Genomic DNA, 21,331 nt, shown 5'->3' on the forward strand with positions numbered 1-21,331 from the left:
TAATCTGTTACTTTTCCACTGTGTTAAAATGTATCTCCTCCAATATGTTTAATGCTATGTATGTTAACTTGTAAACCGTTCTGAGTTTTCTGGGAGGACAGGATATAAAACTGACAGAGTTTTTAAAAGCATGGGATGAACACAGAGGATCTAGAATCAGAAAATAATAGTAAATATTGAAGAACTAAGGCCAGTACTGGGCAGACTTGCACGGTCTGTGTCTGTATATATGGCCTTTTGGTGGAGGATGGGCTGGGGAAGGCTTCAATGGCTGGGAGGGTGTAGACCAGTGGTCTCAAACTCAAACCCTTAGTAGGGCCACATTTTGGATCTGTAGGTACTTGGAGGGCCGCAGAAAAAAATAGTTAATGTCTTATTAATGAAATGACAACTTTGCATGAGGTAAAAATCTTTATAGTTTATAAATCTTTCCTTTAACAGTTAAAAGGAAAGATTTATAAACTATAAAGAGTTTTACCTTATGCAAAATTGTCATTAACTATTTTTTCTGTGGCCCTCACATTTAAAGTTTAATATCTTTCCTTTCTCAAAACTGACACTTTTCAATCACTATATTAAAAATAAAATCATTTTCCCTACCTTTGTTGGTTGGTGACTTTATTTTTCTGTGCTTTTAACTATGTTTCCAGGGCCTTCTTGTCCTTTGACTGTTTTTCTCTCCGTCTTCACTTTCTGCCTTGCATCCATCTTTGGCATTAACTTAATGTTCATTTTTCTGCTTTCTTTTCAAAATCTACGTTTCCATGTCTTACCTTCCTTTCTATCTCTCTCTTCTTCCGTCCCTATTTCAATGGTCTGACATCACTTTCTTTCCTTTCTCTCCCTCCCTCCTTCCTTTCCCCTAGTCTGGCATCTGTCTCCTTCCCTCCCCCAACTTTTTATTTCTTCCACCCTGCCCCCTTCTTTCTTTCTTTCTCTCTCTCCATGCCCCCTTTCTTTCTTTCTCCATGCCCGCCCTTTCTTTCTGTCTTTCTCTCTCTCCATGCCCGCCCTTTCTTTCTGTCTTTCTCTCTCCATGCCCCTTTCTGTCTGTGTCCTGTCTCCGTTCTTTCTTTCTGTCTCCCTGTCCCCCCCCCCCTTTCTTTCTTTCTCCTTGCCCTACCTCAAGCCACCACCATTGGGGAACAGGCCACCACCCCCGTAATCAGGGAACAGGCCAGCGCCGAGGTCTTAGCTCTCCCTACTTATCTTCCCCAGCGTGGGGCCGACCAATTCTTGCCCCCTGACGTCAATTCTAACGCATGTCTCCCCATTCAGGGGTAAGTGGCATCCAAAATCAACCGGGCTGGCTTAAGAATAAACAGAAGTGAAAAAAGAGTACTTAGCTTCTCAATAAGTCCAAACTGTAGAATAACCAGCTTCAAGTTTGACCTGTCCAACGGGGCTCCATTTCAAAGGGAAAAACCCTCCTTCCTCAGGAATCAGCTGTGAAGTCATGCTGTGATCTCAATACCAGCCAAGAGATGAAAAATCCAGAATGAAGATGGCGCTAACCAAAGGAGAATGCCTCTAAGCATATAACTGCAAGGCTTCTGACGTAATAATGCCGGGAAAGATTGAAAACCCGGAAAAACTACAACGTACCGTAACGATGATGTTGGGAATGTCATTCAAATGGTGCAGTGCCATTCGATAAACTCATTTAATCCTGACGGTTGTACAGATTGGAATTCAAAAATCCAATATTGTTCCCTCCATTGTAAATAGGACATTTTATCTCCTTCAAAATTCTCAGGAACCTGTTCTATAATGCCCCAACGTATAATGCCATTTACCCCCGAATGGGGGATAGAGACATGCGAACCATTCTGAAGGAGTCTGGGACTGGTTTTCCTAAGTGTTGAACTAAGTTTTCTCTTTAATAAAATGCTGAATTATGTTTAGCTGCAGACCTAACTTATCTCATGTTCGAGCCTGCCCGCACTGGGTGTTTTAGCTTGGGCATTCTAGCTTCTTATGGCTATCTCAGCATAAACGACATGTAACAGAAAGACTGCAGGGCTTAGATAAGTGACCTGCTAGTGTGAGCTTAAGACCAATGATTGTTAAGAAAAGTTTTTTCTAGAATTCAGTTGTATAGCCAGAAGAATGTATAAATATTTCTGTAACTTCCTGGTTTCGGGACTAATGAAGCCAGCTTGGGCTCAGGGGTCCACATATGCTGAATAAGCATCTGTGCTTTCTTCAAGTCTCTAAGTTTTGTGGCTGCCCAAAGTGACCTTTCAATTTCACTGTATTTTAGTGATTTTTTTGGGGTTTATTTCTCACATTTTCACTTAGCACTTTTGTGCACTAGTTTAATTTAATTGGGTAACCCAGGGATGTTTCACAAGTAAATACCCTGGTGGGTTTCGATTGTGACAGCTGGTGCTTTAAGGACTTGTTCCTATAGGCAGGCTGTGAGACTGAGGGTATCCCACTCACACTTATTAGTTAGTAGTAGGTCGGTTTGGTTGTCTCTATCCTCCATTTTGTTCTTTTGGGGTAGGGGGAACCTTTTGGTTTTGACTGTTTTTGCAGTTTTCCCTATTCTGGGTTTTTGCATTGTTCCTATGCAGGCCCCTAGTCTACCCTTAACTCCGTCTCATCTCAAAAACAAAAGAAAATAACTGCCAGTGGCAAACCCCACCCCCCACTTTCAACTGTGCAGCAAATTGGTTCAGCGAGATCCTCATTCCGCGCAGGCGCACTCCATCTCTGCCCGGGCTGACGCTGGCACTTGCCCGGCCACGTTCTCGGTCACCTGACCTACCACGTGGAAGTCGCTCCACACCCGCCCAGTGGATCCGGAGCTGACTTGTGAGGCGAGTGCGGCTGCGCCGAATGATTGACGGGAGGAGGAGGCGGGCAGGTAGGTTGCCTTCGCAGGTGGCACGCGACCGGTGTCCGCGGTCCCGCCCCCCTCCGACGCAACTTCCTCTTTCCAGCCCCAGAGAAGGAAAGCTGCTGGACCTTGAGTGGCTGACTTCAGGTAGGAGTTCGCCAGTCTTACCCGTGGAAAGACTGCTGCAAAGGACGGGAAATACACGTGCAATTCGCGGGAGCTAGTAAAGAAGCCGAGAAGCGGCGCCAACTCGCGCAGTCGGTTAGCAGCGGGGCAGGAGTTTGGAAAGCTTGCTCCTGCCCGCTGCACCTCCACCAGATCGGCAGAGGTATGAAGATAGGGCGGGGAGGGGGAGACAGAGGGCAGAGCCTGGGAGGGGAAGAAAGGGTGCAGAGCCTGATGGGGAAGGGGAGGATGGAAGGGTGCTGGGGACAGATCCTGATGGGGGAGGGGAGGATGGAAGGGTGCTGGGGAGGGATGGAGGAAAGGTGGCTGGGTGCAGAGCCTGATGGGGAAGGGGAGGATGGAAGGGTGCTGGTGACAGATCCTGATGGGGGAGGGGAGGATGGAAGGGTGCTGGTGACAGATCCTGATGGGGAAGGGGAGGATGGAAGGGTGCTGGTGACAGATCCTGATGGGGAAGGGGAGGATGGAAGGGTGCTGGTGACAGATCCTGATGGGGGAGGGGAGGATGGAAGGGTGCTGGGGAGGGATGGAGGGAAGGTGGCTGGGTGCAGAGCCTGATGGGGAAGGGGAGGATGGAAGGGTGCTGGGGACAGATCCTGATGGGGGAGGGGAGGATGGAAGAGTGGTGGGGAGGGATGGAGGGAAGGTGGCTGGTGCAGAGCCTGACAGGGGAGGGGAGGATGGAAGGGTGCTGGGGAGGGATGGAGGGAAGGTGGCTGGTGCAGAGCCTGACAGGGGAGAATGGAAGGGTGCTGGGGACAGATCCTGATGGGGGAGGGGAGGATGGAAGGGTGCTGGGGAGGGATGGAGGGAAGGTGGCTGGTGCAGAGCCTGACAGGGTTTGGGGAGGATGGAAGGGTGCTGGGTACAGATCCTGATGGGGGAGGGGAGGATGGAAGGGTGCTGGGGAGGGATGGAGGGAAGGTGGCTGGTGCAGAGCCTGACAGGGATGGGGAGGATGGAAGGGTGCTGGGTACAGATCCTGATGGGGGAGGGGAGGAGGGAAGGTGGCTGGTGCAGAGCCTGACAGGGGAGGATGGAAGGGTGCTGGGGACAGATCCTGATGGGGGAGGGGAGGATGGAAGGGTGCTGGGGACAGATCCTGATGGGGGAGGGGAGGATGGAAGGGTGCTGGGGACAGATCCTGATGGGGGAGGGGAGGATGGAAGGGTGCTGGGGAGGGATGGAGGGAAGGTGGCTGGTGCAGAGCCTGACAGGGGAGGGGAGGATGGAAGGGTGCTGGGGAGGGATGGAGGGAAGGTGGCTGGTGCAGAGCCTGACAGGGGAGAATGGAAGGGTGCTGGGGACAGATCCTGATGGGGGAGGGGAGGATGGAAGGGTGCTGGGGAGGGATGGAGGGAAGGTGGCTGGTGCAGAGCCTGACAGGGGAGGGGAGGATGGAAGGGTGCTGGGTACAGATCCTGATGGGGGAGGGGAAGATGAAGGGTGCTGGGGAAGGATGGAGGGAAGGTGGCTGGTGCAGAGCTTGGCAGGGGAGGGGAGGTTGGAAGGGTGCTAGGTACTGAGCCTGTCAGGGGATGGAAGGGTGCAGGGAAGGGATGGAGGGAAGGTGGCTGGTGCAGAGCCTGACAGGGGAGGGGAGGATGGAAGGGTGCTGGGTACAGATCCTGATGGGGGAGGGGAGGATGGAAGGGTGCTGGGGAGGGATGGAGGGAAGGTGGCTGGTGCAGAGCCTGACAGGGGAGGGGAGGATGGAAGGGTGCTGGGTACAGATCCTGATGGGGGAGGGGAGGATGGAAGGGTGCTGGGGAGGGATGGAGGGAAGGTGGCTGGTGCAGAGCTTGGCAGGGGAGGGGAGGTTGGAAGGGTGCTAGGTACTGAGCCTGTCGGGGGATGGAAGGGTGCAGGGGAGGGATGGAGGGAAGGGGGCTGGGTGCAGAGCCTGATGGGGGAGGGGAGGATGGAAGGGTGCAGGGAAGGGATGGAGGGAAGGTGGCTGGTGCAGAGCCTGACAGGGGAGTGGAGGATGGAAGGTTGCTGGGTACAGATACTGATGGGGGAGGGGAGGATGGAAGGGTGCTGGGGAGGGATGAAGGGAAGGTGGCTGGTGCAGAGCAGGGGAGGGGAGGTTGGAAGGGTGTTGGGTACTGAGCCTGTCGGGGGATGGAAGGGTGCAGGGGAGGGATGGAGGGAAGGGGGCTGGGTGCAGAGCCTGTCAAGGGATGGAAGGGTGCAGGGGAGGGATGGAGGGAAGGTGGCTGGTGCAGAGCCTGACAGGGGAGGGGAGGATGGAAGGGTGCTGGGTACAGATCCTGATGGGGGAGGGGAAGATGGAAGGGTGCTGGGGAGGAATGGAGGGAAGGTGGCTGGTGCAGAGCTTGGCAGGGGAGGGGAGGTTGGAAGGGTGCTAGGTACTGAGCCTGTCAGGGGATGGAAGGGTGCAGGGAAGGGATGGAGGGAAGGTGGCTGGTGCAGAGCCTGACAGGGGAGGGGAGGATGGAAGGGTGCTGGGTACAGATCCTGATGGGGGAGGGAAGGATGGAAGGGTGCTGGGAGGGATGGAGGGAAGGTGGCTGGGTGCAGAGCCTGACGGGGGAGGGGAGGATGGAAGGGTGCTGGGGAGGGATGGAGTGAAGGGGGCTGGGTACAGAGCCTGACTGGGGAGTGGAGGATGGAAGGGTGCTGGGTACAGATCCTGATGGGGGAGGGGAGGATGGAAGGGTGCTGGGGAGGGATGAAGGGAAGGTGGCTGGTGCAGAGCAGGGGAGGGGAGGTTGGAAGGGTGTTGGGTACTGAGCCTCTCAGGGGATGGAAGGGTGCAGGGGAGGGATGGAGGGAAGGGGGCTGGGTGCAAAGCCTGACGGGGAGGGGAGGATGGAAAGGTGCTAGGGAGGGATGGAGGGAAGGGGGCTGGTGCAGAGCTTGGCAGGGGAGGGGAGGTTGGAAGGGTACAGTGTACTGAGCCTGTCAGGGGATGGAAGGGTGCAGGGGAGGGATGGAGGGAAGGGGGCTGGGTGCAGAGCCTGATGGGGGAGGACGGAAGGTGCTGGGGAGGGATGGAGGGAAGAGTGCTGAGTACAGATCCTGATGGGGGAGGGGAGGATGGAAGGGTGCTGGGGAGGGAAGGGGGCTAGTGCAGAGCTTGGCAGAGGAGGGGAGGATGGAAGGGTGCTGGGGAGGGAAGGGGGCTGGAAGGGTGCTGAGTACAGATCCTGATGGGGGAGGGGAGGATAGAAAGGTGCAGGGGAGGGATGGAGGGAAGGGGGCTGGTGCAGAGCCTGATGGGGATGGAAGGGTGCTGGGTACTAAGCAGGGGAGGGGAGGATGGAAGGGTGCTGGGGAGGGATGGAGGGAAGGGGGCTGGGTGCAGGGGAGGGGAGGATGGAAGGGTGCTGAGTATAGATCCTGATGGGGGAAGGGAGGATGGAAGGGTGCAGGGAAGGGATGGAGGGAAGGGGGCTGGTGCAGAGCTTGGGAGGGGAGGATGGAGGGGTGCTGGGTGCAAAACCTGACAGAGAAGGGGGGGATGGAAGGGTGCTGGGTACTGAGCCTGTCAGGGGATGGAAGGGTGCAGGGGAGGGATGGAGGGAAGGGGGCTGGGTGCAGAGCCTGACGGGGGAGGATGGAAGGTGCTGGGGAGGGATGGAGGGAAGAGTGCTGAGTACAGATCCTGATGGGGGAGGGGAGGATGGAAGGGTGCTGGGGAGGGAAGGGGGCTGGTGCAGAGCTTGGCAGAGGAGGGGAGGATGGAAGGGTGCTGGGGAGGGAAGGGGGCTGGAAGGGTGCTGAGTACAGATCCTGATGGGGGAGGGGAGGATAGAAGGGTGCAGGGGAGGGATGGAGGGAAGGGGGCTGGTGCAGAGCCTGATGGGGATGGAAGGGTGCTGGGTACTAAGCAGGGGAGGGGAGGATGGAAGGGTGCTGGGGAGGGATGGAGGGAAGGGGGCTGGGTGCAGGGGAGGGGAGGATGGAAGGGTGCTGAGTATAGATCCTGATGGGGGAAGGGAGGATGGAAGGGTGCAGGGAAGGGGGCTGGTGCAGAGCTTGGGAGGGGAGGATGGAGGGGTGCTGGGTGCAAAACCTGACAGAGAAGGGGGGGATGGAAGGGTGCTGGGTACTGAGCCTGTCAGGGGATGGAAGGGTGCAGGGGAGGGATGGAGGGAAGGGGGCTGGGTGCAGAGCCTGACGGTGGAGGAGAGGATGTAAGGGTGCAGGGGAGGGATGGAGGGAAGGGGGCTGATGCAGAGCTTGGCAGGGGAGGGGAGGTTGGAGGGGTGCTGGTTGCAAAGCCTGACAGAGAAGGGGGGGATGGAAAGGTGCTGGGCATGTCAGGGGAATGAGGTCGGCCAGCTGTCTAGGCCTACCCTGAGATAGAGACCTCACGCTATATACTGGTATCAATGAATAAGTATATTTATTAACAAATCAGTAACAGCCAGCTTACAAGAATAAATCATTCAGCATATAGAGTAACAGAATGTGATCTTCAGGCCTGAGGATCCTCTGATGTCTGTTCTGCTTTCACAATCACAAAGGCCGTCTCTTATACAATTCTTGACAGCTTGAGGCCACGTTGGCACATATCATATTGTTAGTTTTTATTGGTCACTTACAAACGTCATTACATTCATCAGTTTATTAATTGGTTCATAATATCTGTGTCACACCATATGCATGTCCTGTTTACCAGAAAATCTATCTTTTCCCGCATATGCCCCTTTAATCTACCACATCAGCAACTTCAAGCCATCGTCCAGTAAAAGCCTGCCCATCACAGCATATTCTTGCAAAATAATGTATTTTCATATTCTTGGTTAAGACATGTTCTCATCCTTCTCAGATCCACTTCCCTGGCATTACAGCAGATGTGACACCAGTTGCCATGTAAAAGAATAAGTTTCGTTTCACTCGCTCATTTTTCGCTTGGGTTGCTGATTTCAGCAAGCATAGATTGTGCAAAGGCTTGACAGTTTTAGTCAGAGCATTCTCAGCCATCTTAGGCCTTTAGTTGTGTTTATTGGCCTAATACGTTAGGGGATTTCAGGGTAGGCTCTTCACCTGTTACCTGTACAGGACTCTCGCGCTCTCTCTCTCTCCTCCCTTCTCAGGATGGAAGGGTGCAGGGGAGGGATGGAGGGAAGGGGGCTGGGTGCAGAGCCTGACGGGGGAGGGGAGGATGAAAGGGTGCAGGGAAGGGGGCTGGGTTCAGAGCCTGATGGGGGAGGGGAGGATGGAAGGGTGCTGGGTATAGATCCTGATGGGGGAGGGGAGGATGGAAGGGTGTTGGGGAGGGATGGAGGGAAGGGGGCTGGTGCAGAGCTTGGCAGGGGAGGGGATGGAGGGAAGGAGGCTGGGTGCAGGGGAGGGGAGGATGAAAGGGTGCTGGGGAGGGATGGAGGGAAGGGGGCTGGGTGCAGAGCAGGGGAGGGTGGATGGAAGGGTGCTGAGTATAGATCCTGATGGGAGAGGGGAGGATGGAAGGGTGTTGGGGAGGGATGGAGGGAAGTGGGCTGGTGCAGAGCTTGGCAGGGGAGGGGAGGATGGAAGGGTGCTGGGTACTGAGCCTGTCAGGGGATGGAAGGGTGCTGGGGAGGGATGGAGGGAAGGGGGATGGGTGCAGAGCAGGGGAGGGGAGGATGGAAGGGTGCTGGGGAGGGATGGAGTGAAGGGGGCTGGGTGCAGAGCCTGATGGGGAAGGGGAGGATGGAAGGGTGCTGAGTATAGATCCTGATGGGGGGGGAGGAGGAAAGGGGGCTGGGGAGGGAAGGGGGCTGGTGCAGAGCTTGGCAGAGGAGGGGAGGATGGAAGGGTGCTGAGTACAGTTCCTGATGGGGGAGGGGAGGATGTAGGGGAGGAATGGAGGGAAGGGGGCTGGGAGCAGAGCCTGACGCGGGAGGGAAGGATGGAAGGGTGCTGAGTATAGATCCTGATGGGGGAGGGGAGGATGGAAGGGTGCTGGGGAGGGATGGAGGGAAGGGTGCTGAATACAGATCCTGACGGGGGAGGGGAGGATGGAAGGGTTCTGGGGAGGGATGGAGGAAAGGGGGCTGGGTGCAGAGCTTGGCAGGGGAGAGGAGGATGGAAGGGTGCTGGATGCAGAGCCTGACAGAGAAGGGGAGGATTGAAGTTGTGCTGAGTACAGAACCTGACAGGGGAGGGGTGGATGGAAGGGGGCTGGGTGCAGAGCCTGACGGGGGAGGGGAGGATGGAAGGGTGCTTTAAATATTAATTTACTAGCTGATGGCCCGGTGTTGCACAGGTATTTAATTATAGCAATAACACTGTAAATGGATTCAAATAAAGATACTTTATAGTGGTGAATGAAAATATTTTTTTTACTTTATGAAAAGTACAATATTCAAATTATAATGTGAAATATTTGACAAAATGAATACAATACAACTAACACAAAACGTGATTATAAACAACATTTTTAGTTTCACCTCCAGGAGCAAGAACATATACATTATTGGGTGAACCCACCCTTCCCACGTGTGCAGGTGGGCCGCGAGACCCCCAGAACATATCACCCCAAGTAGTGAGGGATCTGCATACCAAGTTTCGTTCAAATCGGTCCCACAGCTTTTTACATTTTTTTCCATTGACTTGAATGGGTGAAATCTGATTTTCTGTTTGTAGCTCCGCCCACGTGTGCAGGTGGGCCGCGAGACCCCAAGAACATATTACCCCCGGTAGTGAGGGATCTGCATACCAAGTTTCGTTCAAATCGGTCCCACAGCTTATTACATTTTTTCCATTGACATGAATGGGTGAAATCTGATTTTCTGTTTGTAGCTCCGCCCACGTGTGCAGGTGGGCCGTGAGACCCCCAGAACATATCACCCCAGGTAGTGAGGGATCTGCATAGCAAGTTTCGTTCAAATCGGTCAAGCTGTTTTTGCGTGATCACGGCACATACACACATACATCCGATTTTATATATATAGATTCAATTATAAATTGAGTACTACACTGCAAGTATTCTTATGGACAATTAACCGTATAATTTAAAGATTAGTCACAGCGGCAGAGCTACCTACAACGCTGCAAATTGACACTGTCGATCGAGGTCAAACAAGTACAAAGAAATACCCCGAAGTATACAATTATGATTCAGTATTAAATAAAGTTGTGAATAATATTAACATAATATGGAATGTCAATATATTTTGAACAGAATTTTAATTAATGCATTGGAAATCTATCAACACCCCGTGGGATTTTTTTTTTTTTGCAGATTCTCATTGGAAAATTAGTCCAATTGGTGCATTTCCACACAATTCTTCCACAGTGCGGATAAAATCATTTCACGGGCTGAATGTGGCTCGCGGGCCGTACTTTGGAGACTCCTGCTCTAAACAAACCTTAATCTTGCACCCTGTGCAGCATTTCCCAGCCTTTGTGGCCTGCAGGAGGAAGAGTGCTTATTAACAATGGGCTTTGTGGATCCTTTTCATGCCTGCTTGCAGCACACAGACATTATCTTAATAGAAATGTTTAGCTATGCTTTGGGAAGGTGTAGGCACCTGGACTGAGTACTGAGCTATACTGTTGTTTTGTGATTCCTAGTAGAAGTAATTCTCTTTAAATGCTTAATTTTTTTTCTCATCTTTCTTTCCCCCCCAGTGTTTTACACCCATGGCTACTACAAAGGAAGGGAACGGCAAGCGTATCCTGGTGACTGGTGGATCAGGGCTAGTAGGGAAAGCCATTGAGAGAGTGGTGGCAGATGGAGAGGGCAGGCTGGATGAAGAGTGGATCTTTGTGGCCTCCAAAGATGCAGACCTCACGTGGGTAGCTTCTTTTTCTTTCATAGTGCATCCCCTGCCACAGTCCATCAACAAGCCAGTCCTAGTTGTGCTACACACTGGATAATCTCTTGTTTGTTACTTGATCTCAGTAGCTTTGAATCAACAGTAAAGGACTAGTAGGGAGTCCTACTGGATCTCTTTTTGCTAATCCAAGTTACCCAAGATTTTACATTCAATGACATATAGAAGTAGGCCTTGGTTATACAATCAGGTTTTCTGTTGCAAGACATAAAGAGTCTGTATTCTAGGTGAATATCCCCTGGTTGTGAGTTGCAGAAGAATGTCAATCACATCTTTCAGCTCCTCCTTCTCCAGTGGAGTATAGTGCACTCTCCAGTTTTTCCTTCTGAAAATAAGTTGAGGTGTGTTCTGATCTGTGCTTGTTGCAGGTTTCCGGGTCTCACTGCATCTTGTCAGGTAGAAACCAGTGTTTCAGCCACCATGTTGTGGCTTTCTTCAGGGAAAACCATTTGGTCTCTCTCTTTTTTTTTTTTCCCATAGAATGGAAAAGTCTCTGGTTAGTTTAATATGTTTTCCCTGTGAAGCTGGGTTATATGTTTTCTCAGGGTTTCCACAAATGCCATTGTGCTTGTTGCAGGTTTCCCGGTCTCACTGCGTCTTGTCAGGTAGAAACCGATGTTTCAGCCACCGTGCTGTGGCTTTCTTCAGGGTATGCTGTAAGGTCTGTAGTTTCTAAGACGTTCTGCCCATGAAGCTGGGTTTCTGCAGTTGCCATTGTGCATCTGTCCTCACCTTAGATGTCTTGCACTGCTTTGGTACATCACCTAGAGTACAGATCCTATGTCTTTGCAACGGAATGGAAGATTAGGTTCTTACTTTGATAATATTTCTGTTAGTAGACATAGGAGTCTGTATGGCCTGCCCTGTCAGTATTTCCATGCACCTGCTTTCAGCCTTGGACAGATCTATAGTCTGAAACTGGAGTACCGTATTTTCACGCATATAACGTGCGCGTTATACACGATTTTACAAACCGAGTATAACCATGCGCGTTATATTCGTGAGCGCGTTGTACAATTTTTTTTTTTACATAGTTCCCCCCCCCCGACGTCCGATTCACCCCGCAGGACCGCTCGCACCCCCACCCCGAAGGACCGCTTGCACCCCCACAGCCTCCCCACCCCCACCCCCATCATGGAGAAGCTGCCTACCATTGTCCTGCTGCTTCCTCTGTCGGCGGTCCCACCCCTTCTCTGAGCCCTGCGTCTGCGCTGCTTCCTCTTCCGGCGGTCCCGCCCTTTCTCTGATGTCAGAGAAAGGGCGGGACCGCCGGAAGAGGAAGCAGCGCAGACGCAGGGATCAGAAGGGGCGGGACCGCCGGCAGAGGAAGCAGCAGGACAACGGTAGGCAGCTTCTCCATGAGGGGGGGGTGGGGAGGCTGTGGGGGTGCGAGCGGTCCTTCGGGGTGGGGGTGCGAGTGCGAGCGGTCCTTCGGGGTGGGGGTGTGAGCGGTCCTGCGGGGGGGGTGAATCGGACGTCGGGGTGGGGGAATCAGGCTTTCAGGGTGGGGACAGGACTTCAAGGGGGAAAGGAGAGTCGGGGCGGGCAAAAGGAGAGTCGGGCGGCGACGGGAGAGTCGGGATGGCATTCGCGGTATACGGGTGTGCGCGGTATATAAAATTTTCTTTAAATTACAGTTTCCCGCGCGCTATATCCTTGTGCGCGTTTTACACGGGTGTGCGGTATATGAGTGAAAATACGGTAGTTCTTCTGTCAATTAGATGAAAATAGAAAGATAGATTGCAAATAAAGTAATGAATTTTGGGTTTTTTTTTAGCCCCTATGTGTTAGCATTGGTACACACATGTTATAAGTTCATGCTAATTACGTTTTGTTCTTTTTCATGAGTTACAGAGCAGAACAGAAATGTATATTGTTCTCGGTGAAGTTCCCTGTGCCCTTCCTGATTTATTTTCTTATAGTGGAGCTTGACTGCTATAGTAGAAACTAAAGAGGACAGTACACTTCACTTATTCCCATATGAGGAACGGCTGGATAAGTTGCAGCTGTACTCACTCGAGGAACGCAGAGAGAGGGGTGACATGATCGAGACATTCAAGTATCTCACGGGCCGCATCGAGGTGGAAGAAGATATCTTCTTTTTCAAGGGTCCCGCGGCAACAAGGGGGCATCCGTGGAAAATCAGGGGCGGGAAACTGCACGGGGACACCAGGAAATTCTTTTTCACTGAAAGGGTGGTTGATCGCTGGAATAGTCTTCCACTTCAGGTGATTGAGGCCAGCAACGTGCCTGATTTTAAGGCCAAATGGGATAGACACGTGGGATCTATTCACAGAGAAAGGTAGGGGAAGGTCATTGGGGTGGGCAGACTAGATGGGCCGTGGCTCTTATCTGCCGTATATTTCTATGTTTACTTCACTGGTGAAGGAGGAGGAGCTGAAAGATGTGATTAACCTTCTTCTGCAATCAACTTGTGTCCAGGGGATATTCACCTAGAGTGTAGACTCCTATGTCTTCTAACAGAAAGAAGATTATCAAGGTACGATCTTAATCTTCCACTCTGCAGTGACCAACCTGAATATATGAAAAATTCAGATTTAGAACAGCAATTTGGAGGTTCAAACATTGGCCATCCAAGTTTATTGCAGGGTGTACAAATGGGAATGTGGGATAAATCAATTCTTCTCATCTAGAAACTGTCATTGCAGGAAAAGGAAAGATATATGCATGTACAGGACGCTCAAGAGATCCATCAACCAAAAATAGAGAGGGTGTTCTATTACAGAAGCCAGGTTTCCAAAGTAGCAGTTCTCAAACCTGTCCTGAGGGAACCCAAGCCAATCAGGTTTTCAGGATATCCAAAGTAAATGTGTGTGAGATTTACGTACCAAGGAGGCAATATATGCAAATTATTCATGAATATTCATTGTGGCAGTCCTGAAAACCTGACTGGCTGGGGTTCCTCCAGCACCAAAGAGAAAGGAGAAATACCCATATTTTTCGCTCCATAAGACGTGTCTTATGAAGTGAAGATACAGACTTTTTTAAACCAGCCACTGCATCTTTTAAACCCCCTGCCACCGCATATTTTTAAACTCACCACTGCATTTTTTAAACCCACCCATCCGCTGCCGTTGTCGTACCTGGTGTTCCAATGTATTTCCTGGCCAGCGGCGCACAGGTCAGAAGTGCAGAGATCAGGAGCAAGCTTTCCGCGAGAACTGACTGCAGCCATTTGGAAAGCAGCGCAGGGCCAGGTGAGAGCGTGGAAAGCTCGCGCCTGACTGTGCTCCTGACCTGTGCGCTGCTGGCTGGGAAATAGATGAGACAGCCCTCTAGGGAGGGAGAGATTTAAAAAGGTATGGGGGGGATGATTAAAGGTACTGGGGGTATGGGGCCTGCCTGACACTAGGTCTGTCTGACCTGACCATAAGACGCACCTTAGATTTAGAGGAGGAAAACAAGAAAAAACCATTCTGAACCAAATTCTCCCTGCCAGACTCTGCACCCAACCCCATACTTTTTACCAGGCTCTGAACCCTGTCCCAGCTTACCACTAGACCACCAGAGGGGGGACAGGGTATAGAGCCTGGTAAAAAGTATGGGGTTGGGTTCAGAGTCTGGCAGGGAGAATTTGGTTCAGAATGGTTTTTTCTTGTTTTCCTCCTCTAAATCTAAGGTGCGTCTTATGGTCAGGTGTGTCTTATGAAGGGAAAAATACGGTATCTCACCTCAAAATACAGATTGTACAGCAAGGAAGGCATCCAGACAGCCAAGGCAATTAGTCTTTATTCAAATATACAGTTCCAACAATAATCCTAGTTTCTGTGTCTAAAATTGCCTTCCTCAGGGGACATGAGGCTCAATGTCAGAGCTCACGGGGGGGGGGGGGGGGGGGGTTGGTTGGGAAGTGCTACATTGGTGCCAGTGCTGTGGGTACCCTTGGCTCCACGGTTTTAGGGGGCTCCCCGAAGGCCGGCATGTTTTCCACTTCTCCCCACCATTGTCTCGCTTCCTTCTGGTCATACTTTCAAAACGAATTACAGTCTGCAGAGGATCCCTGGTGATGTAGCAATTCTAGTAGGCAGCCGTCTGCCTCCGCTGCATGTTTCCTCTGCCGTGGTCCATCCCAGACCAAAACAGGACATGACATGAGAGGAGGGGCGGGACCGCCACAGAGGGACCGTGCAGCAGAGGCTGAAAGCAGCCTGCTAGAATCGCTACATCACCAGCGATCCTCTGCAGGCCATAATTAGTTTTGAAAATGAGACTGGGAGGCCAGGGGAAAGCCGGATGAGCTGGAGAGAAGGGGGGAAAACATACCGGCCTTTGGGGGCCCCCTGGTGTAGCTATTAGAAGTACAGGGAGGGAGGGGGTCCAAAGAGAGGGGCATATGCCAGACTGAGGTTGGGGGGAGGGGAACAAATAATGGGTCTTAAAATAGGAGAGGGAGAGAGATGTTGGACAGTGGAAAGGAGGGAGAGAGAGCGAAAAGAAAAGGAGAGAGGGGATAGAAATACTGGATGGGGGAGTGGTCATTAGAGAAATGCTGGACTGCGGGGATGGACACGTAAAAAAAGGAGAGGTGCCAGACATCTGGGGGAGGGAAGGGAATGGAAGGGGAGGACAGAGATGGAAGATGAAGATGGATGGTGAGCACGGAGAAAGAAGAAAACATCAAATGGGCAGGAGACCCTGGCAAGTGAGTTAATGGAAGACAAACAAACCAGAGCCTGGGACCAACATGATTTGAATAATAACCAAACAACAAAAGGTAGAAAAAATAATTATCTGTTTTCTGATTACAATATGTCAGATTTGAAATGTGTATGCTGCCAGAGCTGGTGTTAGACAGCGAGCATGAACTAGAACCTAACAGAGAGAGGAAACGTCTTTTTTGTTTGTTTATTTGGTTTATACCACAGCGCTAACATGGGTAGGAGAGGGCAAAGGGGGTGAAGAGGCTACAAAATAAACCTGCCAGGAAAAAAATACCCAATTGGGCAGGAAAATCAAATCGGAAAATTTTTTCCTTGAATTGGGCAGCACTAGTATAGAAGCTCTTTGAGGAAATTAGAGAGTCATGGGATAGGAGGTAACGTCCTATTTTGGATTAAGAACTGGTTGAAAGAAAAAAAAAACAGAGAGTGGGTTTAAATGGTCAGTATTCTCAATGGAGAAGGGTAAATAGTGTGTTTTTTAGGGGGTGTTGGTTCAGGGCCAGGAACAAATTAAAGTTTTTAGCTTGTTTGCATTTATAATACATTTTATGAAAAATGGCTGCTAAAGTGCAATTTTGGGGGTGACACATTGATTCCGATATGTTGACAGGTTTGTGGATGATAGTTATTGTCCAGGTTGGGTAGGGAGAATAATTTTTTCTTTTAAGTAGCTGAGGTGGGATTAATATCCCAAATGCAGTAGGTCAGGTCCTGTGCCCGATGTCCAAGAGAGATCTGATAAATCTTCCGTTGCTCCCCGAGAAGGTCATTGTGAAATGTCACCCCCATTTACTCCTGAATAACTGAATATGTGATTCTCTCTGAAGGAATGCGGCAGACACCAGAGCCCTGTTTGAGAAGCACAAGCCCACCCATGTCATCCACTTGGCTGCCATGGTGGGGGGGCTGTTCCTCAACTTGAAGTACAACCTGGACTTCTGGGTGAGTGGAAGGAGTGGGAGACTGGGGTGGGGACATTTCCAAAACACTAATACGTCTGAAAAAAACGGGCATAAATCGGCACTTGGACATTTTTCTCGTCAAATCATTCAAGTGCCGATTTTCGAAACGGTCTTTCTGGACATCTTGTGAGGCATCCAGAAGGGGGACATGTTGGAGGCATGTTCTGGGCTGGCTTAGACTTGGATGTCTTGCGGTAATAATTGAAACTTTCACAAGACGTCCTGGACGGAACTTAGACGTTGTGAGAAACGTTTTGAAAACATCTGTGCCCAAAAGGTACCCAAACTGGCAAGATGACCACTGGATAGATTAAGTTATGACTCCACCACTGACCCCCTCCTACCCCCACTACAAATTGGAATGAAACAATACATATCTGTCTCTAGAACAGCAGCACCTGGTATGGAAAAGCCTGGTAGAGCATCACTCAGGTATCTTAAGTAGCCTAGTAAGGTTTCAGGTTTATTTAAAATTTGCTAATATCGCTTATAAACTTCTAAGCGATGTACATTATAAAAACAAGGATACAATATTACAGATTATAAACAAAATCAAACGAGGACAAACATGATACAAAAGGGACATGGTAGAAGTACAATAATTATAGAAACATGACGGCAGATAAAGGCCAAATGGCCCATCCACAGTAACCATCATATAGAAACATGGGAAATACAATTAGGTTGCACAGAGAGATAACTGGAGCCTCCATAGAGAGAGGACCCAAGCCTATATGCTACACTAACCAAAGTGTGAGGCCACCAAAACTTGCAATTCATAGGCAGTTAAACATTTTGAGTGTTTGTTTTTATTATCATTTGTTATACTGCATCACCATATTACAGACTTCAGCGGTTTACATTCTAAATTATACTAAATAGTTTTTAAGCCCATTACATTAACGGGTGCTAGCAGCCCTTCTCCCTTACTTTTACCTCCCCCCTGTCCAGCAGCACCCCTTCCCTGCATTTCTTTATTTATTTAATTTATTTCTTTCTGTATGTTTGTCTTTCTTTCTCTCTCCCTGACCCCTTTTTTTCTGTCTTTCTCCCTTGCCCACTGTCTGCCTTTTTTTCTTTCTCTCTCTCTCCTTGGCCGCTGTCTGTATTTTTTCTTTGTCTCTCTCCTTGGCTGTCTGTCTGTCTTTCTTGCTTTCTGTCTTCTCACCCTTCCCGCTGTCTTTCTGTGTGTCTGTCTTTTGTTCTTGTGTGCTGCCTGCCTGTCTTTCTGTCTCTCTCCATAGCCCCCTTATGCATCCCCCCCCCGAGCAAACCAAGATTGCTGCCTACCCCCCAGCACACCCCTCCACCCAAAGCATAGCAAGTTTGCTCCCTGGCTCCCTTTCCCTCTCCCCCTCCACTTCCCTGTGCAGCATCAGCAGCATTCCCTCACCTTCTACTTCCCTGTGCAGCATTTCTCTTCGTCTTGGTAGGGTCCGACGCAGGCTCCAGGTGGAGGAAGTTCAGGAAAGCACCGAACATTGTACTACCATGTCTCTGCCACGGAGGCAGGGATCATGGCATTAGAAGTGCACATGCGCGCTTAGGGCTTTATTATGAATTGACCATGTAACACCACTCTTGATCGAATCACATTGGCTCCCTATAACTCATCGTATTACTTTTAAAATCTTACTATTAGTTTTTAAAACATTAATAATAATAATAATAACTTTATTCTTATATACCGCCATACCCAGCGAGTTCTAGGCGGTTTACATCAATTAACAAATGATCTGCATTGACAAGCTTATTTACAACACGTTACAAGCAGATTTACAACAAATTACAATCAGATTTACGATAGATTACAACAATTTACAGCAGTCAGCGAGGAAGTTACAGCAGTTTACAGTAGTCTGCAATGAAGGGAAAATGTACAGCAATTTAACAGAAATTGCAGCTTTGATCGAACTAGACAAGGGAAGTAGAGAGAGGGACAAGGGAGGATCTGGTGAGGGCGAAAGGGGGAGGGGTGGGGCCGGTGTTATGTGGGGTGAAGGGATTAATTAAGGGTCATGTTTGCTGAATAGGTAAGTGTTTAGTAGTTTTCTGAAGGCAAGGTAAGTGGGGGCCTCGAGTATCATCTGGGCTAGCCATGGGTTCGACTTGGCTGCTTGGAAGGCGAGAGTTCTATCGAGGAATCTTTTGAGAAGACAGTGTTTTGGCGAAGGGAAGGCGAACAGTTGAATTCTGCGTGATGTCCTGTTGTTGCAATAAAGGTTAAAGTGGGTATTTATGTAACTAGGAGAAGAACCGTTAACCGTTTTGTAACAGAAGCATGCAAATTTAAAAAGAACTCTAGATTCAAATGGCAGCCAGTGTAGTTGGTGGTAGAAAGGGGTGACATGTTCCCATTTCTTTAGGCCAAAAATGAGGCGCACTGCGGTATTTTGGATTATTTTTAGTCTCCTGGTATTTTTCTTTGTGGCGTTAAGGAAAATGATGTTGCAGTAGTCGAGAATGCTGAGGATGGAGGATTGTACAAGTAGGCGGAATGCAGTGTCATTGAAGTATTTTTTTATGGTGCGAAGTTTCCAGAGCACCGAGAAGCTTTTCCTAACGATGATGTCGGTATGGTTTTCTAGGGATAGGTTTTTGTCCAGCATGACTCCCAGAATTTTTATGGTCGGATCAAGGGGGAAGATCTTTCCATTTAGTTGAATTGTGGTTTCCTTGATTTTATCTTTGGGGGAGGCTAGGAAGAATTTTGATTTGTCGGGGTTTAATTTCAGTCTGAATGAAAGCATCCAGAGTTCTATCTGGTTGAGAATGTTTGTAATGTGATCGAGTAGTTCTTGTGAAAAGTTGGTTAGTGGGATGGCTATTGTGATATTGTCTGCATAAATAAAGAATTTGAGATATAGGTTGTGTAAGAGTTTACCTAGGGAGGCTAGGTATACGTTGAATAGGATGGGGGATAGGGGGGAGCCCTGCGGGACCCCACAGGTGTTGTCCCAGCAGTAAGAGAAAGAGTTATTCTTGAATACCTTGTATGATCTATTTTGTAGGAAACCCTGGAACCAGTTAAGGACCTGGTCTGAGATGCCAATGTGAGCTAGGCATTCAAGGAGAATGGTGTGGTCGACCAGGTCAAAGGCACTGCTCAGGTCGAGTTGTATGATCAGGGCACTTGAGCCCTGACTGAAGAGCGTGTGGAGGTGGTCAAGAAGGGAGGCTATGATGGTTTCAGTGCTATGGTCCGCATGAAAGCTTGATTGGTTGTCACATAGAATGTTGAATTTTTCAAGGTATACGGAAAGTTCCGCCTTTACCATCCCTTCCGCTATTTTGGTAAATAGAGGGATGCTGGCGATTGGTCTATAGTTAGATGGGGAGTTAGGTGGTTCTTTCGCGTTTTTTAGAATTGGGGTAATCATTATATGACCTTGCTGAGACGGGAAGTTTCCTGTGGATAGTAGGTGATTAACCCATGTCATCATTTTTGCTTTAAAGTTGGGGGGGGGGGGGCAGTTTTCATGATATTTGGTGGACATGTGTCCAGGTGGCAATAGGAGTGTGTATACTTGTTGTAGTAAGTATTGAAGGTTTGCCAATCGGTTAATGCGAATTGTTTCCAGCTAAGGTCGACTCTGGCTCCAGGATCTGGGTTTGATGAATTAATTTCTGTGAGGATGGGGAAGAGCTCGAGGGGGTTGGGACTGACGGGTAGTGTTGTTCTTAATTTTTGGATCTTGGTGTTGAAGAAGTCGGCAAGGGTGTTGGCGGTTAAGGTGGATTCTTCGTGTAAGTTAGTGAAGGTTTCTATGTTGTATAGGTCGTTGACCAATCTGAAGGCGACTCCAAATCATTCAGAATACGGCTATCAAACTTATCTATAATGCTAAAAAATTTGACCACGTATCCCCTCTGATGATTGACGCACACTGGCTACCAATAAATCATAGGATATTGTACAAAATTATATTTCTAATTTTTAAGACTTTAACATCTAGCGAGCCACAATTCATCTCAAAATCTCTGATTCCTTACAAACCACAACGATCCTTACGTTCATCAGAATCAAACTTACTAACTATCCCATCTCTAAAAATCATCGGTACACGGAGAGCAGACATCTTTACTGTAGCAGGTCCACAAGCGTGGAACTCCCTTCCTCAGCACATCAGAATGGAACACGACATCTCAGCTTTTAAAAAACTTTTAAAATCCTATTTGTTTAGGGATGCCTACGATCTTTAAAGCCCTAATGGATTTACTTTGTTAAAATTAATTTTCTCTTCGAGTGCCTTGTAACAAATTACCCAACCTTTCGTTTTTTCCCTTTTTTCTTAAACCCTTATTGTAACTTTGCCCCCTTTCCCTCGCTTTCCTGTTAGTCATTATTGAAAATTGAAATTCACTGTTTTTAAATGTTTATTAATGTTTCTATGTTTTACGATATTATGTACATCGCTTAGAATATTTAAATAGGCGATATATCAAGAGTTAAATAAACTTGAAACTTGAACTTGAAGAGGTTGCTGCTATTGGTTTTAGTATTACCAATTTTGTGGGAGTAGAAATTTTTTCTTTTTTCATTACTTACAAATGAACCTCAATTCATTAATAGATTACTCATTCCGTATAGTACTTCACGCTCATTAAGATCCACTGATCAAAAACTTCTAACGGTTCCATCATTAAAAGTTATTGGAACTCGTCGCACTGACATCTTCTCCGTTATAGCCCCACAATTATGGAACAGTTTACCCCAGTATCTTAGAATAGAAAGCGATTTGAAACAGTTTAAAAGCAGCTTAAAAAGTTTCCTTTTTAAAGATGCGTTTGATGTGTGAATTTCATTAAGAATTTTTATAAAAATTTTTACTTTCTTTATCTTTTTATTCCCTTGTGATTTCC

At 49.0% G+C, this 21,331-nt stretch overlaps 1 protein-coding gene across 3 annotated transcripts in view; it reads left to right on the top strand.

Moving 5' to 3' along the window:
- The first annotated feature begins 2,835 nt into the window (after nucleotides 1-2,835).
- Nucleotides 2,836-21,331, top strand: part of TSTA3 (tissue specific transplantation antigen P35B) — a 43,702-nt gene continuing 25,206 nt past the window's right edge. The window contains exons 1-3 of one of the 3 annotated variants that reach the window (XM_033934225.1): nucleotides 2,836-2,992; nucleotides 10,619-10,782; nucleotides 16,334-16,448. In XM_033934225.1, the coding sequence (XP_033790116.1) occupies nucleotides 10,631-10,782; nucleotides 16,334-16,448 (267 nt within the window). In that variant the 5' untranslated portion in view covers nucleotides 2,836-2,992; nucleotides 10,619-10,630. Of the gene's footprint in view, nucleotides 3,174-10,618; nucleotides 10,783-16,333; nucleotides 16,449-21,331 lie in introns of all 3 variants that reach the window. The other 2 variants (XM_033934226.1, XM_033934224.1) reach the window with 2 other exon arrangements.

The sequence above is a fragment of the Geotrypetes seraphini genome, chromosome 2, assembly GCF_902459505.1.
Source record: "Geotrypetes seraphini chromosome 2, aGeoSer1.1, whole genome shotgun sequence".
NCBI classification, from domain to species: Eukaryota; Metazoa; Chordata; class Amphibia; order Gymnophiona; family Dermophiidae; genus Geotrypetes; species Geotrypetes seraphini.